The sequence below is a fragment of the Aulonocara sp. 'chitande type north' Nkhata Bay genome, linkage group LG5 (genome assembly GCF_057382095.1).
Source record: "Aulonocara sp. 'chitande type north' Nkhata Bay isolate Kocher_YH1m ecotype deep benthic linkage group LG5, A_spYH_male_GT1.1, whole genome shotgun sequence".
NCBI lineage: Eukaryota > Metazoa > Chordata > Actinopteri > Cichliformes > Cichlidae > Aulonocara > Aulonocara sp. 'chitande type north' Nkhata Bay.
The window spans coordinates 47,431,352-47,455,763 of NC_141348.1; the positions used below are offsets into that span (position 1 = coordinate 47,431,352).

General features: G+C 40.6%; 1 protein-coding gene across 2 annotated transcripts; it reads right to left on the reverse strand.

Moving 5' to 3' along the window:
- Positions 1-12,782: 12,782 nt before the first annotated feature.
- On the reverse strand, positions 12,783-23,955 carry LOC147331549 (uncharacterized). Of its 2 annotated transcripts, XR_015129198.1 has the most exons (5): positions 23,737-23,955; positions 21,233-21,323; positions 19,357-19,629; positions 17,404-18,270; positions 12,783-13,808 (listed from the first exon to the last, which is right to left on the reverse strand). XR_015129198.1 is itself a non-coding variant. In XM_086293962.1 (4 exons), exons 3-4 carry the CDS (start codon positions 19,579-19,581, stop codon positions 17,626-17,628), a joined length of 870 nt encoding a protein of 289 aa, XP_086150088.1. In that variant the 5' UTR covers positions 19,582-19,629; positions 21,233-21,323; positions 23,737-23,955; the 3' UTR covers positions 14,248-17,625. The 2 variants fall into 2 exon arrangements, 1 of the variants encoding a protein (XP_086150088.1); XM_086293962.1 differs by lacking the exon at positions 12,783-13,808 and having other exon boundaries at positions 14,248-18,270.
- Positions 23,956-24,412: the final 457 nt, after the last annotated feature.

Consider the following 24,412-nt stretch of genomic DNA (forward strand, 5'->3'; position numbering starts at 1 on the left):
CATATTATTGGTAATAAAATGTTCTCAGAGGGCCAACAGCACAATCGGGATCTTAAGGTCGAGATCCATGTCTGTCGACTCGACCAAAGCAGCCATAGCCTAAATTTAAATGGTAAATGGCCTGTATTTATATAGCGCTTTACACATCCAGTCATTCACCCATTCACACACTGGTGATGGCAGCTACATTGTAGCCACAGCCACCCTGGGGCGCACTGACAGAGGCGAGGCTGCCGGACACTGGTGCCACCGGGCCCTCTGACCACCACCAGTAGGCAACGGGTGAAGTGTCTTGCCCAAGGACACAACGACCGAGACTGTTGGGCAACCTTCCGATTACAAGGCGAACTCCCAACTCTTGAGCCACGATCGCCCACAGTTTTAATAATTTTAATAATAACGAGTTCACATCTCAAAGTTTTTAAGAAGGTAAACCGCATTCATGGAGTCTAAAACAGTTTCAACGTCAGGCTGTAAAATAGTTTATTTTAGTTGTAAGGTTGGATACTTTCACGTGGGAGACAGTAGATGCTGACTCACTGTTGGAAGCAGCCTCAAGTGGCCAGCAGAGGAACTGCAGTTGTGGCACTGACTTAATTTCCAACCTCGGAGCTGTTAAACATCAGTATTAGCATACTGACATTAGCATTCAGTTTAACAGAGGCTCTGTCACCATGGTTGCAGACTGAGATGACGTTTCTCTTCAGCATCAGATCGTGGAGTTTAAACAGCTTGTTATAAACTCTGTGTTTTCAGGCCTTTTCTGTCTCACACTGTGTGCCTTTTTTTTTATCTTCTAACAAGCACCTGAGAGAGCGCTGCTGTGACCAGAGCATCAGTTTCCTGTGCTATATTTACCTCTCAGCACTCCCTGGGCAGAGGACTGGAGATGGCTGTTTGTCGCCTGCCTGCAGGGGAAATAACAGCTTGTTGAGCTGAAACTAATGAACAATACAGAGCTAAAGAGGAAGTTTGTGGACCAACTTTTTCTTACAGTGCTGGTTTCTTGAAGAGAAAAAAGGCCTGTAAAGAAAATGATTCATGGCAAACATGTAAGGTGAAAAGCTGATGAAGACCAGTGGCTCTAGAACCACACAAGGCTCATTTCTCATCACCCGTGGCTCCCTGTGTCTCTATGTGATAGTCAGGTCACCTGTGCATGGTGTACCCTGCCAGCCCTGGATGAACTGATTAATATTTTGGATATTTTTTTATTCTAAAGAACCCTGGCAGTAAGGAATATTTTTTATTCAATTCTGGAAACAAACACAGGGAGCAGAGAATCACAGTGATGTCACTCCTGGTTTTCCTTAAAATTCTTGTAGCAGTATTTTGAACTAACTAACTATCCAATGGTCGTGTTTTTTAAATAAATAAAGGCATGAATAAGCTTCCTGCTGGGATCGCACTGGATAAGTGGGAAATTTGTTTTGTTTTGTAACAGCAGAAAGTGGACAGTGCAAAGTTATATAGAAAAATTAGAAGAAAAAACACTGGAATAAGATAAGAATAAGATACTGTACACAACTGTACACAATATAATGAAATAGAATACAAATGCTATATACAATTGCGTATCATACAACGATGCCAGAAAGAGTAAAATGACTTGATTACAGCCTTAGTATGGTCAGTGAAACTTTGATCACACTAACATTTATCACATGGATTCAGGCTGTAGATTCAAGTTGCAACTGTGCATCTTTGTTTTAAACATGTCTCTCTTTAATTGAAGCAAACTGTGTTGCATCCAGACTTCCAGTTTTTCAGGGCAGGATCAAAGTCGTTTGATCCTGCCCAAATGAATCTGGGTGTCGTTAGCATAGCTATGATAAGTGACCTTGTATTCTTGAAGGATTTTCCTTTAAAGAAAGCATGTAAAGACAACAGAGGCTCAAGGACTGATCTTTGGGGGACTCCACACAGTATTAGGGTTTTCTCTTATTCATAAGTAGAGAACATAATAATCATTATGAGGCCCAAATATGTTTCTAGCTTCATGCAGATTTTTTGTGGACCAAAACTTGCTCAAATAAACTGCAGCTCCTCTAACGACCACGTGAGGCTGTCACTAAAAGTGAGTCATACCCATGTTTAAATATCCAAAATCACAGCAGCAGCCCTTTTTGTTGTTGTTGTTGTTATTTACAGCCGCCAGCTACAAAAATAATTTTGAAATCAAATGATTGTTTCTCTCTTCAAAACAAATGTGAGGTGTATTATATTTTATTTAGATTTAAAATTAGGGGTCTGTGTGTCCTCACACTTGGAGTCCCTGAACTGGATTTCGTTTGATGTGTTTGTGCATTTGGGGCATTTTTAAATAAATTCTCTGATGCTTTCTGAGGTAAATGTTCTCACACATCAAGAAGAAGTTTGTGCTCGAGTACTGATGAGTATTTGTGTGTGTGTTTGTGCAGCACTCATTCAGCACTAGTTAGCAGCTCTTGTGTGTGCATTGTATCCATGTTGTTTGTGGAAACAGCAAGCTAACCAAGCTAGCTAAGCACTCAACTGACTTGGAAAAGCCAACACAGGAATGGCTGCATGGTGTTCTTTTAAAATGTAAACTGAGTTTACCCATTTGAGCTCATTAGAGTTTGGACTGTGAGGTATGTTGCTCTGAGATGTTGTCAGCACACAGTTTCCTCCATGCTTTGACTTCCTCCTCTTTAAAATTCATAAAAAGAACAGTCTGTTCCCATTTATTTCAGGATATTTTAAAAGTTATAGTTTTAGTTTAACACCACATAAACAGCCTTTATGTTTTGCTTTGTTAGGATGTAAATGGCAGCCAGAAGAGGACAGTAAAAAAAGAGTGAGTGGGAGTGACAGGGACATAAATCAGTGTCTGAAAATCAAAACACAGCTCAGTCAGATTCATCTGATGTTTCTCCTATTAAATTTAATGAGAGGTTCTGTGTGAGGCATACTTACCTTTAGATCGTCAGGGGGTCTTTACTAATGCTCCTGTGTGGGTAGAAAGATAGGCAAGGTTCTCATTTTGTCTTGTGGAAAACAGTAATCTGTGACATTTATGAGTCATGCTGACTGGGGATCTATCTGACTCAAGAGCATAAATAAAAGGGACAAGAAACAAAAACAAGAGGAGACATAAAAAGACGTCATGCAGCTTTAAGAAAAAAGAACTCAGTTTAAAGACTGACAGTAATAACAATGAGTCCTGGAGACAGACTAGAACATAGAATTTAATGCTAAAGAGCAAAGTCAGTTTTTAAAAATCTAAAAATAAGCCACAACCAGCTCAGCCGGGACACTCGGACACTTGAAGGGCGGAGTTTAAATATAAAATCCACTGCAGTGGTTAGATCTGCAGGCGTTTCAGTTAAGCTCCTATTGCTTACTTACCGTACAGTGTAGATGTTGATTGCATAGCTTTACAGCAATAACACAATTCAAGTTTATACTGGTTCCCTTAAGGCCTTCTATTTTGTTTTTTATATAGCCAGGGTTTATCTGCATGATGTCATATCCTTTTGTGAGATGAGTAACGATTAACAAAAAATATTTTTTGCAGCTTTTCCCAGAGAGCTGATATGAAGCCTCCACCATTTGTGATACTGTTTATACTATGATGATGATGATGATGATGTGTGGGTCTTTAAAAAGCTGCAACCTTCAAAGGTGTAAAGTTAAGCCAAGACAGAGAAACAGAAACTGCAGAGGAGGCCACTGGAGGCTGGCTGTAAAAGCAGGTCAGTCCCAGCAAACTCCCATATTAAAACATCGAACCCTACAGCAGAAATAATCAGGTTCATAAAAGTGCTTCAGTGTCTATAACTATTTTCTAACAACCTGACAACTGTATGAGTCACAATTATTTTATTTTGACATTCTTAACAAGTCAGCCACCCATTTGAATTTTATAAGGACTTGAACGTTTGCACTGCACATGCTCACACAGGCAGCTAGCTGATAGCTGTCTGCCAGGCTTCACCTCAGCTCATTCATCTCATACCTCAGTTTTAGTCAGTAAAATTTGGGGATTTTATTAATCCGTGACTATTAAACAGCCTTGGCCACAGCTTCCAGGTTAGAAAAGTGAAGCTGGTGCATAGCTGCCTTAAACTGAGATTCTTTCTGATGGTCAGCAGGGGGCTTTTCAGATTTTCCTATCGTTTCTTCTGTCCTATCCTATTGAATGCAATCATGCAAATTTAGCAAATCATGGTCTTAAAGTAAAAAACGAGTAGAAAGCGGGGTTTACTCTTACTCAGGGACAGCTCAAGCCCTCATCAGGTCTGATTTCAGAACTATGTGATAGTAACTGACAAAACATCCAAGACAGGATTTCACAAACCGTGTGGATGCGTCATGGTGTCTTCATCCATCTTTCACATACAGTCTATATCTGATACTCACCAGTGTGTAAGGTTGTTGTTATGTTTGATTTAAATAAGTTGAATTGAAGTTGGAAAAAGTTTTCTAAGTTTAACCCGGAGACAGAGGAAGCCTCCCTCTGATTGTGCAGTAACACCAGGTTGCACTGCTGCCACAGCGTGGGAGCTTAATCTGCAGGATGTTTGTCTCACCTCTGAACCTGATGAAATGCAAATAAGGTCCAGCAGAAGTTGAACTGCTAAATAAACACAGAGAGCAGCAGCCTGCATTAAAAACAACAGCAATTTTATTGGTCACGTTAACAAAATCAGACTTAAAAACCAGCATCGTCGTTACATACAGGACATGGCTCTTCAGTATGTACAGGAACAAGGCATCGGACCTTTAGAGCGTCACACATTAATAACATGCAGATTCACTGGCCTCCTGAAGCGCACAACGCAGCGTCTTTTAAAACCAAGTGAAGAGCAAAAACAGGAGATGGCAGATATATTTGTAGTTATCGCTGGAGTGAGAATATATTTGCTGAAATCAGTTACATTTGAAACTGTTACATTCAAACGCATTCACAGAAAGTCGTGAATCAGGATTTCAGAATTTTTAAGATTTATAAAATGGTAATGAACAACTCTCACTAATAAACACTGGTCATGGTAGAGCTTTAACAACACAACTCGGTTTGAGACTGTACAAAATCCTCTGTGCTCTTCATTCAATACATCAGTGAGCAAAACAGGTGTCTGTGCAGCTCGAGCAATTTAGATTGTTCTTAGGCGGGACGATAATATCAGCAAATATGCAATCTAATATTTATTATTGGATGAAATTTTAAAAAAAAAACAAAGGTAAGAAAATCCTCTTCACTCTTTGTGGGACTGAGGTTTGGTTTCTTGTAAAAATCATACAAAGTCCTTAAAACTTCCTCTTTAGACAGAAAGAAGCTGATGTATATTTTAAAGAGCATCTGAATCCTCTACAGTAATTACCTGCAGTAACGATCCTTTGCAAGGATTCAAACTTGGAAAAACATACAACAGTTAGCAGCATTTTATGTAGGACTAAAGTTAAAAAGGAAACACTGAGAAACATTTGTGAGACACCAGGTTCACACAGAATACATCACATGAATGCTGTTACAAATAAAACCAGCCTTTAATTATCCTGATCTGGTTGAAGATGGTTGCTTTATCAGGAGCTCAGGCCTGTTTTGGGGGCAACTAAAGCATCATAACTACCCTGTAATTCGAATGGCTCCCTCTTAATGACCGCTGGTTGAAGTTAAAGGGAAAACAAGCATCATAAAAGGATGATTTCCTGCTGTTTCTGAATTTCCACAAACTGGAGAAACTAGAGAAAAGGAAAACAGCAAACAGATTCCTGAGCCACATTCATAAAAGTCTGTGACAAAATCTGTGTCTGTACACAGCTTATAAAGCTCTGTGCATGCACGGTCCCGCTCTCTAAAGTCTTAATTACTGTGAAATTTCATGCATGTACACAAGCATAATTTGCACTCTGGTCTTTAACTGTAGGCGCTTCCGTAATTCAACCTTTGCATTTAAATTCTCTGTAAATTCTCGAGTTATTTTGGCAGGTAAGTAAACACCAATGAAGAACAGCAATTTGTTGATCTCACTGAGAAACATCTAATGAAAACTGTAATGAGACCATCAACTCTGAAATGGTGGTGCTGCAAAGTTTGCTCAATCCAGAACAGTCTGATTGTGCAACTTTTATGCGTCTGGCCTTCTGATAAGTAAAGTTCATAGAAAATACAGGAGGAGCTACTGAGTCGAGTAATATCGAGATTTATTTGACCAGGTTTTCATGAAGACAGAGCTCTGTTCTTCTTTTGTAACAAGTAAACAACTTTAAGATGATTTTTACACAGATATTTGCAACTTAGCACCAAGAGTGAAGAGATAAATGTAGTTCTCTTAAATTCATGAATATAACAATAAATGTGACTATTTTATACTTGGAGTAATAAACCAGTATTATCTCACACACCGCCTGCTCTGTAACAGTCTCTGTAACCCTGGTTTTCGCTCAGGTTAAAGGGCTATGTCACCTTTCTCAAGTAATACAATCATTATAAGACTCAAATATCAACAGAGAGTTTTTTTATTTTACTTTCTGCTATTTATAATAATCTGTAATCTATAAACGTTTCCATTAATTTATAATATAACATAACTAAAATTCCACCTTAAAATCAAAGTGATATATCCCTTTAAATTCTTTTTTTTTTTTTTGCTATATTTTGTACTAAACTTTACTTTCATTGTCATATATTCATTGCAAAAGACTCACAGACAAACACAAAACTTCTTTCTCAGGCCACATAATATTTTTCATAGTTTTTGTACACTTCTTAGACCTTAATATGCATCCCTTCATTCTGCTTTCATAAAGCGATATTTCACTTGGACAGAAATGTTTATTTTTTTAATCTAAATTACTGAACAGTCAGCTGTAAACAGAGGCCGCCTCGGGGGCATCGCTCACTCTTTTATGTCTACTTTTTATGTAACGTCTGAAAATGTTGCTGCTGACATGATTCGAGGCAACGTGACCTCAGATGGTTTCCATGTTTACTTCTTTTAAAGCAGGAACGTCAAACTCATTTGAATGTAATAAACTCAGAGAAAAGTGCAGTGATAACTCAAAGAATCCCATCAGCATGTCCACTCAGGCTTTAATCCACACTATAAGAAATGGATCCATAAAATCACAAAAAAGTACTGACATTAGCCAGACTTTGTTTCCTGATTTAAGAAAAGAGAAATTTTCTGTTATATCACAGATAATTTCTGATTTCTCTTTAATGGAGACAAATGATATTTGATATGGTTCATCTATAAAGAAAAAACAAACTTTTCTGTTATTTAATGCTTTTTCTGTTACTTTTATTGGGATGTGGCAGCCTGAGGTTCAAGCCTTTGTCAGTAGGACCTCAGGCTCAGGAGACAATAACAGTTTGGAGTCTTGTGATTCTTACTTAATGAAAAGTTAAATTTGAGCCCTTCTTCTCTGCAAAGCACGCCGGGCTGGACCTTTGACGGGCCAGTTCTGGCTCTTGTTGTTTGGTACGTTTGACATCCCTGTTTTAAGGCTCCAAAATTAAACTCTCTTAAAACGTTTTTATTCTCATGGTTTCTTTAGATTAAACATGACCATGCTGTGAGCATAAAGGCATTTCATTTGTTATTTAGAGGACAATGCCTTGGAGTTATCTGACTTTAAAGCCTATGTGTATATATCTCAATCAAAGATCCATCAAATCAGGCAAAAACAACATGAATCCTTTATCATTTCAGCTTCGTGGACGCTGACTGACACTGAAGATCGTCCAAAAAACTTTCCACCGGTGTGAAATATCACTTTATCTAATCAAATATACATCTATTACCTCTGCATGTTTCAGAAAAGAAGAAAAAAAAAGTACTTTATACTGAAGTCATGTGACTGTTTACACCAAACTGGCTCGCGTGTGAACGACAGAGATCATGAGATTGGGCGACTCTGCCGCGATGCACCAGCTCCAGCGTTACAGTATTAGTTTGTACATTCATTGAGTCTCAGAGTGAAATGCTACTGTTGTTTGTCACATTTGTACATAAAGGGAAACATCGAGCCGCAGCCTGCAGAAGGAAGGACCTTTCAGAACGCTTACATTTCTGTTTTAACCAGGAGCTTGTTGTCACAGCGACCTGCGGTGGATTTTTTCTGAGGCGCCGGGATGTGTTGTGATTAATGAGAATCAAATCAGGGTCACAACCCTGTGTGCTGCTGAAGTGTCCTTGAGCATCGTTCTGAATCCCAAACAGCTGTGAGAATGCTGTGCTGTGTCTGAACTTTGACCTCTGACCACTCAGTGTGGAGAAATGAGGGAGGGTGAGGACGTTTTTTTCTCTTTTTGTGCAACCAGATTGTTTTTGTTCGTTTTAGCTCTGATATTTCTGCTTTAAACTAGGAAGGAAGGAAAATAAAGATATGCACTAGATGAAGTGGGGGGTGCAGGTGCATGCAGATATTTTTAAAAACATAGAGCAGAGCGAAGTCAAATTGTGCCTGATAACTGTCCGCTAGCATTCACCTCGTCATATTTAAGCTGATACCAGGGCCGTTATCAAAGAGAAACACCCGGCACCAAAGACTCCTGAGCTCTCTGAGAGAACTCTGATGGTAAAAATTCAACTTCCAGGGAAAGTTTTAACCTGTTTTGTGTCCCATAGAGCACTGAAATTACACCTATTTTAGGAAATGCCCCCAAAAATAAGTCCCGAAGCATTTCATGATGACTGCAGAGTGGCGACTTTAATTTGGAATTGATTTGAAGAGCAAATTAGCAAATCACAGAAAGGGCGGGTTGTTCAGGCTGCTTTAACCTTCCCATACCTGAAATGCTACTGTAAGCTGCTTTGCAACCCACCTCCTCCCACTTGTTTTTCTCTTTCTGACTTAATCGGTGTAAAACTCTACCGCCAATGATGCCTTCTCTGTTCTGTGTCTGTGTGGAACAGAGCCATGCTGATAAATATAGCGACTGACCATTTCCTGATTCAAGCCTATAAAAGGTGAGATTAGAAAATACATTTAACACCTTGTTTTGGTTAAAAAACAAAGTGGGTCGATTGGCAGCGACTTCTAAAAACACACATGAATGTTTCTGTACATAATCACCTTGATTTCCAATCAAGCGGCTGAAAAATGAAACCAATGCAAATGTGTAAACAAACAAACAACCTGCCGTTCTTCTGAATGTCCATTTGAGGCTGACTATGAACGTGAGTCAGTCCCCACAGACTCCGACTTTACAGCAGAAATAAAATGTTTACAGCCTGATGCTAAAATTGTTTTGGCCTCTGTGGACGTTTGTCTTCATTCATAATGTGGCTGCTTTGACTGACTCGTGCTTACACCTGCAGCTGTTAGCTGTGCTGGCTCCACCTTCTCAAATTCAAGTCACTGAACTGGACCTCAACGCCTTGTTGGAGCATTTTAGTGCAATTATCAGACAAATATTATGATGCAGGTTACAGGTCGTCCAACCTTTGCTTCGGAAAGACCAACATGGTGACGGCCAAAACGCTCACGCTCGATTTTCAAAACCTAAAATCCAGAAACAAGCTGGTAAACCCTTCTCTTCCATGAAATGAAATTAGGGTATCATTTCTACAGTGGCACGTTTATCCAGTACTTGTCTTTACATCAATGAGAACAAAGCAAAAAACTTAAAGCTCACAGGTTATTCTGCAAATATTTCTTGGTGCTGGTTTGCCAAGTTGCACTCAGTGAATCAGGGAAACATTAAACCTTCTGTTTATATCCCATAAAACCAGATAAAGAGACTTAATATCATCATATTTTCTCTGTTGTGCAAGGAGTATTACATTTTTATTCATTTTTTAGAATCTACTGAGTATGTCTCAGATGCCAATAAAAGGAAATTTAAGAAAGTCTAGCTGCTAATATTTTATTCATTCAGCCCAGCAGAGTTTTTTGTCGGTTTTATCCTCATGCATTTAAAGTTCTGACTACTCAGCTAAACTCTCCTCTTAGCCTGGAGTGAATTAACGCTCTGATTCTTGGAAAATGTGTAATTTATTTATTCCCACAAAGGCTGAGTGTGCATCTCGTCCTAGCCAGAGGTTTCAGGAGACTCTGAGACACTGTCTCCTCTATCATGTCCTCACAAGGACTTTTCATGACATCCGAGAGCTGCTCTACCAACAGTCCTTTGATATAAATAGACTATTTCCATGGCAACCGAGTCATGGCGGTGCCCGCGGAATAAAGATTGATTTTCTCTCGTGTCTTGACAAAGTTCTTGACATTCAAGGATGTCACAGAGGAAGTGAAACACAGAAACATAGTTTCACACTTTTCAGACGCTAACATCCTCCATCTGTTTACATCTGCTTAATTATAAAATCCATTTGTGCATTTAACTGTGACCTCACTCTTCACCCTTTGTGAGTGCAGCGGCGCTGTAGTAATGCCGTCAGGGCAGGAGTGCAGCTAATAAATATATGCAGACCTATGAGTCACTTTAGCAAACGAAGACAGTGAGTGTTTCTCACTCGTGACTCTTCTTTCCTGATTCCATCTGCATATTCACAAACAGCTCACCTACGTCCTCATCGCAGACTTCATAATGCCCGCCTTCAGGTCTGAATAATGAAGCTGGTGTGGAAGAGCCTCAAAGCTGTATTCCTGCTAATGACCAGCAGGGGCAACGCCCTCTATACTTTGATTGCACCTGTGAGGAAAATGACCCTACTTCTCAATTGATCTTAAACCAGTGCAGACAGTTTCCTGATGAGCTCACAACTTTGGCTGTCAAAAGAAAGCGACAACAGCACAAACAAATTTAGCCAGCATTAAAGGATGTGAGGAGAAGCTCAAGCGTTCGTTTGGTTTCTGCAAATCTGTTTTAAACTTGGCATTTTTCAAAGCTTCCAGCAGCTCAGATATTTATTTTTATTTGCAAAACCAAAATCTGGCAGAACAAAAATCCACAGCAGTCTTTTCTTTGTCTCATGTATGAAACATGTTATTTGGACTCTGAATTCTGTGCAACCTGCGACTGACATTACAAACACACTCAGAATGCAGCTCAGTGATGATTACATTTCTGAATTTCTGCTGGTTTTCTACCATTTTCACACATTTTCACATGTAGTTGATCAAATTCAAACCAATATGAGCTCTAAGACTGAAGTTTTGAAAAAATACTCTCATGCGTGCCCCCCTCCTCCCATCTGAATGAGCTTTTCGAAGTGTAATCCTCATTCTTTCTGTGTCCTCCTCACCTGACTGCATCCATCCACATAACTGAACTAAAGACCCTTTCAAGCCCTTTTCTTCCAGCTCTGTGCATCCAACCTGTGTGAAGTGACCGAGCACCAACAATCGTTCCTTCTGTGATGTTGTTTCTCCCCACTAACATGGACCTGCAGGGTCCACAGGCCTAATCTGTTTCTCCCCCAAAGAGAACCAGGTTCAGACTTGTTTTTTTCCAACCTTGTTAAAACCTTAAGCCTTGTCTTTTTATTTCTGGCTGCCCAGAGGCCAGCGGGGAAACATCAATGTGTCATTCAAAGTATTCATGCAGAGTCACTCCTCGTCTTCCCCGCTAAGCTGAAAATCCGCCTCTTCAAGAATCACCTCACGTCACCCGGCGACTCGGCTGCATCCCACCGCCTCGCCCACATCTCCTCCCCTCCTTCACTCCTCTCTACTTCATCCACACATGAATAGGAAAGCTTCAGCCTGTTTCCAAAGCAACACGATGACAATGAAGTGACACTTTGACCTTTGCAATCCTCACTTCTACTAGCATGACGCTAAAGCATCTCAGCCTGAAACTTTATCTCCATGTTGGCGTTTCTACTGTTTCTGAATCCAGTGCAACAGGAAAGAGTCTGAAAACCTGGAACGACTTTGACATTTTTGCACTTCTGCTTCTTCTGTCTTTTTTTAAGGTTTTATTTTAAATTCATGTCTCTTGTTAATGTCGATGAGGCTAAACAGGATTCAGAACCTGTGGAAAGGAGTGCTGGGGATGCTGCAGCGCTCCGTGGATGATTGCAGAAGAACTTGAGAAGAAGTTTGATTTGTCATTTCATTTTCATGTTTTATTTTATTGCAGTAAGTAAGTGATCAAACTATCATGAACTTATATATCCCACAGAGCGTCTCCAATATTCCAAAACCTGCTTTTGGCTGAGGGAAAAGTTCAGGACTTCTGGAGTGTGATGTAAAAGTAGCAGATGCTGAAAATGTGCCCGAGAAAGGTGTTTCTGACTTTTACAGTTACTGGAACATATTTTTCAGCGCTATGTCAGCCTTTTGTGTGTCTTTGGTTGTGCTCGCAGCCAACATGTTTGCAGCTTGGGAAAGTGAGAAAATTACTGTTGAAGGAGAAGCTTTTTAATGGACTACTGCTCTCAACACCAGACAGCATCAGCTGTGTCGGTCGGATCAGTGCATCATGACTCAGATTTGTTCTGAACCTCCATCACAGCCAGCGTGACTAATCCAGCAGAGACACGTTTGGCTAAAAGCGTGCCTGTAAAGTTTGAGTGAACCTCCAGTTCTCCTCCTCTGTCACAGTGAGCTTGGTGTGATCACACACTGACTGCGGCGGTGAGAAGGAAGCAGGGCAGCTTTCAGCAGCAGCGAAGAACGACAGCTGCTGAAAACATGGGAATCGTTCCCTCACGTGTGTCCCGATGTTAGCCATGAAGCCCCCTCACATGAAGGCGGCAAAGATCTCAGGTTTTGTTTTACTCAAGGACACTTCAGCGGGGGGGTGGGGGGGGGGGGGGGGGGGTGTGTGTGTGGCAAGGACCAAATCTGTGACCCTCTGTTTATAAATGTTAACCTGCAGCGAATGAGGTTACACGCTGGTCTCTACCTGGATGCAGCTCCTGGTAAAATAACAATAACACTATAAATAAATAAAAACCTTTAACAGGTTTGAATATTTGTGTCATCAAACATTTGCTGTTTGTAATTAATAAATATAATAATTCATGTAAAGTTAAAATATTTCTTTATGTCTTTGTTTTACTTTTTAATCATTGCTTACACTATCAATGTTTATAATTACATTAGTGTTGATAGATTCAATATATTTGAAGCTCATGCTTTTGTATATTTATTGGCCTTTTTTTTCTTATGTTAAATGTTTTATTACTAAAATATTCAGAAGACTCATTGAAAGCAGAAATATTTTATCGTTAGTTAAATAACAATAAAGTTATGGTCATTGTTGATGTCCTCAAATTCTTTGTTTCCAAAGTGTGATCATAGTAGGGATATTTAAAAGTGATAAATATATGTCTAGAACATTTTTTTATTGTCAGTGGGAGAAAAAAAAATCAATTTTAGTTTTTTCTGACATTTTAAGGCTCAAACGACCTTCACACCAGCTGATCGGCCGTAAGACCGTTTGTCTGTGACGTTAAAGCCATCATCACTAATAATTACCCCTAAGTCTGTGCCATCAACAATGGGACTTTCACTTTAAAATCGTTCTCTGATATCTTCACAGTCGAATGAAAAGTTTAATAATTCTGCTAACACACTTTGCGAACTAGTCACATTTCCATTTCAATTTTATTTTTATCGCGACCAATCACAACAATAATTGCCTCAAGGCGCTTTATGTTATGAGACCTAACAATAACAGAGGACCCAAAAGTCATTTTTTGTTAGGATTCGACCAAACCTCTGATCCTGTGATGGTTTAGGCCTCGCAGGGTTACTCAGCAGTTTGTGTGATGTTTATGAAAGAAAGAACTTGGTTCGCTGTGACTCGTTGTTTTTTTTTATACTTTTGCATACCTGCGTCGTGTTTCTGGAGCAGAAGTTTCTGAAGGTCCTCCACATCCTGCATGTCTGCAGGTTATATTTACAGTATTTGTGAAAGAAAACTGTAAAACGTCAAAAAACAGCTGAGATTAGTATCAGTGTGTGCGCCACTGCAAGCTGGACTCAATAATGTGTGCATGTGTGTGTGCATGTGTGTGTGTGTGTGTGTGTGTGGCTACATTACCCTTGGCTAACTGGCTCACTATACAGACCGTAATACGTTAGCATAATAATATCAGTGTATACACAATGTACAGTGCCGGTGTTTACTTGTTAAGGCATATCGTATCCTTACATGACATAAATAACATCAGTGTACATATTATACAAATAAGTGATGTCATTAAAGGTTCAATCCACTCAAAAACATCCACAAGTCACTTTAATGTTTCTTCTTTAAGATGAAATCAGCTTTTTACCCATTTTAGGCTTTTGACTCTTTCATAGACGTTCGGATTATAATCAGTGGTGGAGTGTAACTAAATACATGGGCTCCGGCTTCCCTGTGCCCCTGAATTGGATAAGGGGATGGATGGAAGTTGTGTAGGCACAAGTAATTAATTCTGGGAACCCACTGGGATGTCTGATAACTTAGCCACTGGGTATAATGGCTAATTTTGTGGTACCAGCCAGGCCACGATTTCCATTTGTAATTTTTTTATAATTAATAAAAAACTGTCATAAGATACTACACAATGGTTATCTAATATACTTTGACAAATGTAATCCTGCATTTCCTCTCTACATGAACTGTTTACCCGCATCTATCCAAAGCCTGGAGTACAAACAGAAACCAAAAGGCTTCCTGTCCCAAAAATGTCTTCATACTCATACAGAATCTGCTTTTTGGGATCATTATAAATTAAACACAAGTAGAGCTCAAACATTAAGTTATAGAAGTTAATTATTTTTGCCCCATGTCCTTTAAATTGTTTTATTAGCATTTTTTCTCCTACAGTTTTTTACTCGATAAAATAAACACTCACTCTCTTTAACACCAACATTACTCTCGGTTGTCTAAATGTCCAAATGAAACAATGGATCTGTGCTTTGTAATCAGCGTGAAGTTTGCAAAAATGTGCACAATTACTATCAAGGGAGCCAATTCTGCTCACATCCTGCTTCATATTTTTGTTCTCTGCCAAAATAGCTTTGCATGATTTAAAGTTCAAAATAATCCTTACTTATTTTAAACTGGATGTTGCCTTGAAAATAGAATATATTTAAAGGCAGGTGGGCGGGGCTTCTGTGCTCTCTGAATGAAAAGACCATATGAAGGATTTCCTTTCTTTGTGACTTCATACAAACCAAAGCTGAGTATTGTGACTTTCCATCACTGTAACAGGATATATGACAGAAAATAAGGATTTACAACAGGTCCCCTTCGAGTTAACGCAGGACTTCTTTCTTGTGTTTAGTACTTTTTCTTAAGTAAAGATCTGAAGTGTTTGTCCACCACTGATCATAAAAACTGCTCAGTCGAAAAAAGTTCATGCGCACTTTCAAATGATACAAACCATAAAGTCTATGTAAGTCTAGCGTGTAGCACAGGGTAGTTTTATATAAATATGACTTCAAGTTCTGGAGAAGCAGCTGCTGCTTATAGATGAAGTTTCCCTCTCTGATGGAGTCTCTGCTGTGGAAGCTGATGCTCACAGAAAATGCTGATCAGTAACCATGAGGCAACAGTTTTGGATGATGCAGCACGAGACACCAGATATGTGACACAATACTTATTGTTGATGCTGCATTCACTGACACTTTTTATGTAAAACAGGCTTGTTGGAGAAGTCGATTTTTACACACTTTCTTTTTTGGTTCTGTCGCTTGCAAAAATGAATGTGACCCCTGTTAAATTACTCATTGTTGTGGCTTAAAATTTTGATTTTGAAATGCTTCTGTGATAAAACAAAACAAACAAAAACAAAACAACAACAAACAAACTGTGTTCTTCATCTAGTGTCTGCTGTGATAAAACAGCCGTGATTTCCAACCAAGATCTGCTCAGAAACTGTTTGTCAAAGAGAAAAATAAGAAAATAAAAGAAATCATTACAGACAACTATGCTCTTTGACGCCTGGAGCAATGCTTTCTGGGTAACGTGTATCACTTCTGCACCTGCCAGGCTAACACCTCTCATCGTTACCTCCTAGCTCTCGCTGCAGCCAGCCAAACGTTAAAGCTGCATTAAGCAATTTCTGACCACAAGGGGGCATAATCAGCTTTTAAGCTGGTGAGTTAAAGACAGACCATGCACAGAGGAGTATTTCTCACTGGGCTGCCATTTTCTGTACTTACAGTGAGAGAAAGCAGCAGCAGCATGTGCTGTGTGGTTATAGACAGATGGATTCTGGACGTTTGAGGCCAATAAGAGAATCAATATTTGATGGCTTAAAAGTTCCCCGTGGAGGTTTTTTCCTGCCTCTGCTAAAAATCTGCTGGCAGAATATCAACAAAGACACAAACAGCTGTGAGGAATCTGTGATTTTAAGAAAAACTTTCTTTTTATCATCTGAACATGAGCATTTCACCCGACACCTTTACAACAAATTAACTGAAAATTTAAGAAAGCTTGCAGCGTCAGATCCATTATTAGCTAAATCTGCAGCTCCTCTTAGATTTTCTGAGCTTTGTAAAAGATTTCTTCTTGTTTAGGTGTTTGTCAAAACCCTGATAGACAAAGCCAGAGGTGAGCTGGCGACCACAGGGCAGTGACGAGCAGCAAAAGAACAAGGTACTAAGATAAAGAGAGGGAATAATGGAGGAAAAAATAATCACAAACACAAGCAGAAATGAATCATAATGCTACTCTACAACTCTGATCAGCCCCAGCAGGCTGGCATTATAGAGAAAAAAAGGCAAACATCAAACGGGATGAAGTGGGAACACAGTGGAGCTTTTAGCAACTAAAAAAGATCAAAAACAAACTCCAACAAGGTCCCATTAATCATGTGGGCACAAAAATCAGCAATTATATGATAATAAATTTATATTACAAGTAAGCAAAGACAGTTTTACTACAAAAAAGTCACAGAAATATCAGATGGAACGAATTGAGACCTTTTCCAGCTTGAATCCACCTCCCAACATTAAACCACATCTGTCTGTGCGGCCAGAAAAACAAAACAAGCAGCTAAAAGGAGCCAAGCGAGCTCTGTTCCATCTTTTTAATCAGTCACTTATTTTGCTTAATGCAGGTTTAAACTGAACATTTTAAGCTTTTTTTTAGGGTTTTCTGCAGTTAACCTTCTGCATTAATGGCTGGAGGTGAACGTCGCCAAGCTTTCAAAACTGTTGCCTCTGTTTTTTGTATGACTGCGAGTTGCTCTTTCTTTTACAGTAATTTACTGTGAAGTCTGTTATAGTGCTATTCACAGCAGCGTTGCAAGCCGAGTATTTAGTGTGAGTGTGTTAAGGTGAACCTGCTGGTTAGGGCTTAAAATATGGCTAGATTTAATTACCGAACTTCCTTTCAGCATCAGTAAAGAATTTTCACAATAAAATGTTAATCTTACTTTCTGCAGTGCTTTATATCATAATGTGCTTTATATTGTATGAATCTGATTAACATACTAGGATTCAAAATCTTCATTTTAATCTTTGATATGCATCCGTTCATGTCCACATGTGCTCTTATCCACATTGCCACAGGCTTACCTCTCGTCTTCCACCCAGTTGAGCCCTCTGTTGTAAAGTCATACATCCCTTGTGATTGGTCAGAATAAATATCCCTTAAGCTCAGTTCATCCCTACATGCCGGGTAACAGCTCCGGCAGGAAGTCTCTTGCTTAAGATGGGGTTCTCCCCTCGGCACAAACGGGCGACCTGCATCCCCATAATGCACCTGGGGGATCGCGCAGAGGAAGGCAGAGGGTGGAGCTAGTTGACTCCACGTGCAGCAGCAGCAGAAGAAGAAGCAGCAGGAAGAGAAGGAGGAGGGTTTTTGCTTGGTCCCGGTACTGATTTAGAGTCCCGGCTCGGCTCTGGCTGTACGTTATTCCGCGTCGCTGCGCATTCCACCAAAACCTCCTCGCCTCCATCCCCGCCCTCACCTAACCTTGCCTCTCCAGTCGCCAGCTGCTTCATCCTCAGGTTGATGGAGCCGTAAGTCCTCTTGGGTCGAACGAATGCCGCCCTGCGTCGGTACATCTCGCCCCGGCAGATGGACACCATGAGCAGCACGGACAGGAACATCCCTCCCAGGGTCAGCAGGCCCAGGCCCGCGATGATGCACTTATCCAAGTGGGAGCCAAGCTGGGCGTAGTACATCTCCAGCTTCTCCATCTGTCGAGCCGAAACTGAGTCAGGGTCGACTTTGGGCTCCCGTGGGATGGTGTAGGCGATTACCACAAGGACGATCCCACTCACGAGGAACACCAGCGCCAAGATGAAGCCATAGTCTGCCGAGTGGTCATCAACGGGGCGAAATTCAGTGAAGTCCTGACCGTCCTCCTGACCTCCACCTGCTCCACCCCCGCCTTCCTCCTCATCATACGACTGTGGTGAGATCTCCTGACGATGATGCTAGTGAGAAAGGGAGGAAGGAAACAAGGAAAGAAGAGAATAGAGGAAAGAAAAATATAGAAATAAGAACAGAAAAAGGGGGGAATGAAGGGGTTAAGGAAAAGACAAAACAGATAAAATCATAAATAAAAGCACAAGGAAAGAAGGAGCGAATGAAGTGAAGAAACAGAGGGAAAGGGAAAGGGAGCAGGAACCGAAAGAAGGAAGGAATAAAGGGAGATAGGGAGAGGGAGGAAAGAAGGAAGGGAAAAAAGGAAGGTAGGAACAACAGACAGGTGAAGACAAAAAGAAAAATGAAAGAAAAAAGGGTCAAATAAAAAAGGAAGTAGGGAAAGGAGGAAACAATGGAAAGAGTAAAGAAAAGAAGGAATATGAAGATAAAAGAAAGTAAAGATGTGACACAAGAAAGAGAATTTGAGAAAGAAAGAAAAGAAGCAAGGAATGAAGTGGAGAGGGAGGAAAGAATTAGAAGAAGAAAACACAAGGAAAGAAAGAAAGAAGGATGAGATAAACAAGCCAGAGCACAGCGCTGAGGTCAGCGTTCACAGAAAGCAGTGAGATCACATCCAAAGAGGAGAAAATGCGTCGGCGCGACGACCTGTTACTGATGAATGTCGCCGACGTGTGTCAGTAAAAGCTGTACAGATACAGATGAGCTCCGTGGAGTCGTGACAGTCTAACAAACAGCACAAACAAAATAAAAGCCCGGGCGGGAGAGTGATGTCACCCCAAAGGCATCTAAACAGCAATCAGTACAAAGCCATTTTCCAATTAAGAAGGAAGCTTAAATCTGTTTGTTTCCTGAAGACAAACATGCCAGAAAACCCTGGACAAGTTCTTTTTCCAGGCCCGCAGCTGTACGCCAGCGTGTGTTTGTCTCTTCTCACAGGGTTCATCTTCCAAAGAGATGCCTGTGAAGCTGGATTTCTGGCTCAGGTTAGATTTGGAAGGTTACATCACTTTTGGCTACGGGGTTCGCTCTGTAACCCGAATCTGCCGAGGTCACATAAGGACTGTTTTAAGCGACTGCTTTAAAAACATCCAAAACAAATGTCTGCCACAACCACCAAACCCCACCGCGCTCACCTTACTGTTTCCTGATGTGGAAGGCGGATAACTCGTCGGCTGTTGCTCCTGCTGACGGAGGTCCTGCTCCTCATCCTGCTCGTAGGAGGCGTTCTCAAAGCCCCGGGCGGAGCAGCCCAGCGTTGCTGCTGTCCAGGGTGCTGAAGTCGGTGTCGGAGACGGGCCTCGCCGGGCTCCACTCCCTCGCAGCTCCCGGAGCTCTACGGTGTTGAAAGAGGACTCCATCGATATGTGCTCATGTCTTCATTGGACCTCCACTCGGCTTTATCCTCACTGAATAAATAGATTAAATATTATATGATTCATGACACATATGAAAGGAGTTATATAATCCAACGGAGCCCGACTTGACCTACAAAAAAAATCATTTTCTGTGTCTCTGGTTAAGACTGGATTGATCGTAGGCTCACATTAATAACATGTAGCCTTATACTTTATTTATCAGTCATGGTCAGAAGTGGTTCTCAAGTTGTCAAAGGGTTACTTCAGATCCATCCCATTTTTTAGGAATCTTTGTAAAATTTCCATAAACGTACACATGAATTCATCGATGAACTGGTTAAACTTTTAACGTTCAAAGAAGAATCTGACTTCCTGTTTACCCTAATATTAAGCACACATCCTCTACTTTGTTCTACGATATGAACAAACGCACTGGGCCTCCAACACCTCACACCTACAGGAGCTGCTGTGTTGTGGAAACCCAGCAGTGCAGATTTTGTGCTGATGATGATGTCAGAGGAAGTTTGGTCAGTACGTACTGGCCAATCCCTGCTGTGGTTCCTGAATGCATCCACTTTGCAATAATACCACTTACAGCTGATTATGGAAACTCTATGAAGGAAGAAATTTCATGAACTGACTTTCTGCAACAGTGGTATCCTGTTAGAGTGGCACACTTGAATTGAGTGCACTCTTCAGAACGACCCATTCTTTCATAAATGTTTGTAAAGGCAGACTACATGGCTCAGCCTTCGCTCAGTGTTTATGCTCCTTTTTCTTGGTTCACCTCAGCGATCGGTAGTTTTCTTAAGGTTGAGCTCTTTTCAGATTGCACATGTAGAAATGCTTTTTATTCAACTGAATTTCTTCTGTCTTCAGAGATGATGGTTTAACTCTATCTTTCCAGGTTTTAATAACACATTGAACAGTTCTTAACCAGCTGTAGTTGCTTCAGTGTTTCTGTTTGGTTGTTTTCTTTGCTTGATGCAGGTCAATAATTTGATCCTCATGAAACAGAGTAACATGTTTTCCACTATGGGCTGTGTCTTCCTACGTGGTTGTTTAAGAAATGAGAAGCAGTTAGGATTGCATAACCTGCTGGCAGCTGAAACATATTAATAACTGCAGTAATTAAACACTGGATAATAACTGCTGACATTGTTTTTGACCAGGCAGTTTGTGTTACTGAGCTCTGTGCTGCAGACTCAAAATAAACATGTTAGTTAAAACTCATCCCTGACATTACTTCATTTTATTCTGAGGCAATGAGTTTGCATATTTTTAGGACATTTATAACAAGAAGTGACTGAGAACAAGTACAAATCAGCTCAAAATGAAAACTACACGTCTGTGTACTCATATATATATTAATCAAAACTAATTCCAGCGATTTATGATAATTTGATTACTTTTAATGGGTCTGTCTCACAAATGCATTAAAATAACATTTTTACTTTCAAATGCAAATTTTTACTCGACTGTTTTCACATTTGCTCAAGTGAAATAAACGTCTCGCTTCTTCTTCCGCCTCAGTGAAACCAGAAGAATCGTGCACTATTTGTCACACATGAGAGGGGATTCATCCTGCAGGCCTGCTGTCTCCACACCACCTGCAGACAGGAATCCATCACACATTTAATCACACACGTCTCACCTTCATGGTTATTCATTCCCATTTCTTCTCCCTGTCATCACTGTCGCGCTGACACTTCTCCCGGTGATGGAGAGTTAAAACCAGCTAAATCCTAAAGTAAAGGAAGAGAGAGAGATGTTTGCAGCTGATTTCAATTCATTGTAAGCTCTTTAAACCAGGTCAAGGTGAAAACTGATATATGTGCACAGAGATGCGTTAACAGCAGGGAGCAATTTAAACAAAGTGAGACAATTGCTTTAACCTCCTAGGACCTGCCGTCCACATATGTGGACATCACATTTTTGGTTATTTAGACTAAAATACTCAATTTTGCTCTACATGCGCCTGATATCCACTTACGAGGACATTATACTGCTACTGTTCTATCAAAACTTTAAACGAATATCCTCATATGTGGCTCTTATTTTTCTTAGAAACAAAAATAAGGTTAAAAAAATCTGGTAATTCTCTGTTTTTACATTCATCGGGCCCCAATGTGACCAAATATCAAAGAGAAATTAGAAATGCATGCTGTGAAAGAGTTCGGGTCTTAGGAGGTTAAAAATGCACTGAGTTATTTATTTTTGTTTCACAGAGAAGAAACTGTCTGCCTGTGCTGGTTAACACCTCAGAGCCCCGGGTGTGATCCTTATCAAGCACAAGCTGGTGTGAACATTAAAGAGGCTCGATAGCTCAAGTCTGAAGATCCAATGTGGGAGTATAAAAAACGCTTTTAGTTCATAGTCAAAATCAACCCAATTTGATAAACTGATCTCAAGTGGGCAGGAGAGTTAAAATGACTGGATAATAAAAGCTATTAAATAGTCTATTAAAGTCTTTGTTTTAATGAATTTTTAAAATTGAATGGCACAAAACAAGGCAGGGACCCTACAGGAAATCAGAGCGTTTGATTAAAAATAAAGTGTAGCGTAAAAAACATTACAGAAAAAATGGCCCCACAAGCATAGAAAACAATGTTTCATGTTAAGCAATGTTTAATAATGTTTTTCAAAGCTATAATCAGCTGTTACAATCATACTGTGCAAGTCTTAAACCTTATTAGTCCCTTATTTCTTTAGATTTTGCTTCCAAGGATCCAGAATTTCTGAAAGTCTTTCAAAGTTTTTCTTTAGACCTTGGCTGCTTTAAAAAACTTTTTTTGCTCAGCCACTTAACACTGACCCATGAATCATTCAAGCATAAAATGGGACCAGTGTTGTGTCTCCAGGCAGCTCAGCAAAAAACCAGTGGTTTTGCCAAAACTGATGCAAAGGCATCTGATGGGCAACGGCATCATTTTCAACATCCCAAACACAATAATGTAATTTCCTCTACACAGCACTCAGTCCCTAACACAGAATAACACATTCATATTGATATTCTTAGATATGTAATATATAACGTAATTAATGTTTTACAATAAATGGTATGAAGTAAAAAGCACTAAAATACTGACATCCAAAATACAGTGGAGTAAAAGTAGAAAGGAGCAACGTCCATTAAAATGATTCTTTAGTAAAGTACTTGAGTAAATGTACTAAGTTACAATCCACCACAGCTTGTATCGATTTCCTTCTAGTATAATTGTCCTGCTCTGGGCACGCCCCTGCTCTAAAGAAAATAAATGCAATGTAAACATGAAGTCTGACTGTTGTTCTTCTTACACGCGCAGGGATATTCACAGCGGCTCTTTAAAGGCAGAAAACATCTCCACGCGGAGTGTTTTGTAACCGAATGAGCAAAATATTACTTCTTTGTAGACCAGCAAAGCAACTTATTAACAATTATTCATCATTATGAATGACTTCCCAACAGCAGGCCACATGTTAGACAGGGCTGCTCTAACACAGCACAGCCTTTTCACCAAGCTGTGATTTCTGCTCCACAAAGCAGCGCATCACTCGTCTGTAATCTCCGGGGAGCTCCGGGCTAAAGTAGCCCACTGACACACTTCTCGTTTATCATCAGAGCCCGCCTCGATGGATCACATCTGGGAGCCCGAGTGCCCATGAGCAACCCGTCATTCCACCCTGTGGCTGTGCTCCAGCACCACCGTGACCTTGCGATGCGCCAAGCTGCCAAAACCTGAACCAGTGCACTCCGCCTGTGTGTGTGTGTGTGTGTGTGTGTGTGTGTGTGTGTGTGTGTGTGTGTGTGTGTGTAGATGATATCAGGATGAACCAGGGCAGATAAGCACCACACTGACTGACACGCTTTTCATTACCCCGAGCAGACGGCAGATAACACGGACCAAACGAGGAAGGGGAGTCCGAGTCTGCGATGATCGCATTCAGAGGTAAATTATGCAACCAGGCAGCGACTCAAGTGCGGATTTCTCTGAAGGGAAACACCGGGAAACGAGTCAGTATCCAGGCAGGCAGCATCCACCCCGCGCTGCATCCCAGGAACCCGAGAGAAAAAAAACAAAAAGAAAGGAAAAAAAGCCTCGATCACTTGCAGGGGCACCGATGAGAGGACCGGAGCACTGAGAGCGGGCAGTGATGGGGATGACAGCGGGGTCTTACCTGGTGCCCAGGGCGCGACCAGACAGGAATCCGACGGCTGTGGACATCCGGAGAGATGGATGCTGCTGGATGATGATGAGTGAAGAGGACGGAGAGCGAGAGAGGGAGAGAGAGAGGCGAAAAAATGACTGAGGTGAAACTGACCATGCGCAAAACCAGCTCGTGGCTTTCCCTGCTGGTGTCTGCTGAGCTGAGCTGGTGGTGGTGGAGTCACAGGAACCTCTCCACTCTGCGCCTTTTGACCTACATCACTTCACGACATTTTCCCTAATTTAATGAGGCAACAGCGCCCCCAAACCAAACTGCAGCCTGTTAATTGAGGCGTTTGTGATCTGACAGATCTGATTCTTCTCCAAAATCAGGAAATCAGGGAGTGATTTTACCTGAAACTGGCAGAAACCCTGAAAGAAAATATTCTTAGTTCATGAGTAATTTTAGTGTTAAAGAATTTTTTAACATTGGATATTTAAGTTTCTTCATTTTGGTGTCAAATTTACATCTTTACCAAATCCCTTTATGGCAGAAATTTATTTATTTTTTTAAGTAAAGAAACGACAAAAATCTCGCATCAGTTGAACAAATATTGCTTTTTTTCTTTCTCATTTAGTATTATCTCTGCGGAGGCAACACACAACCTTCTACACATTCAAAAGATGTCACACATTTCTGTGTTTTG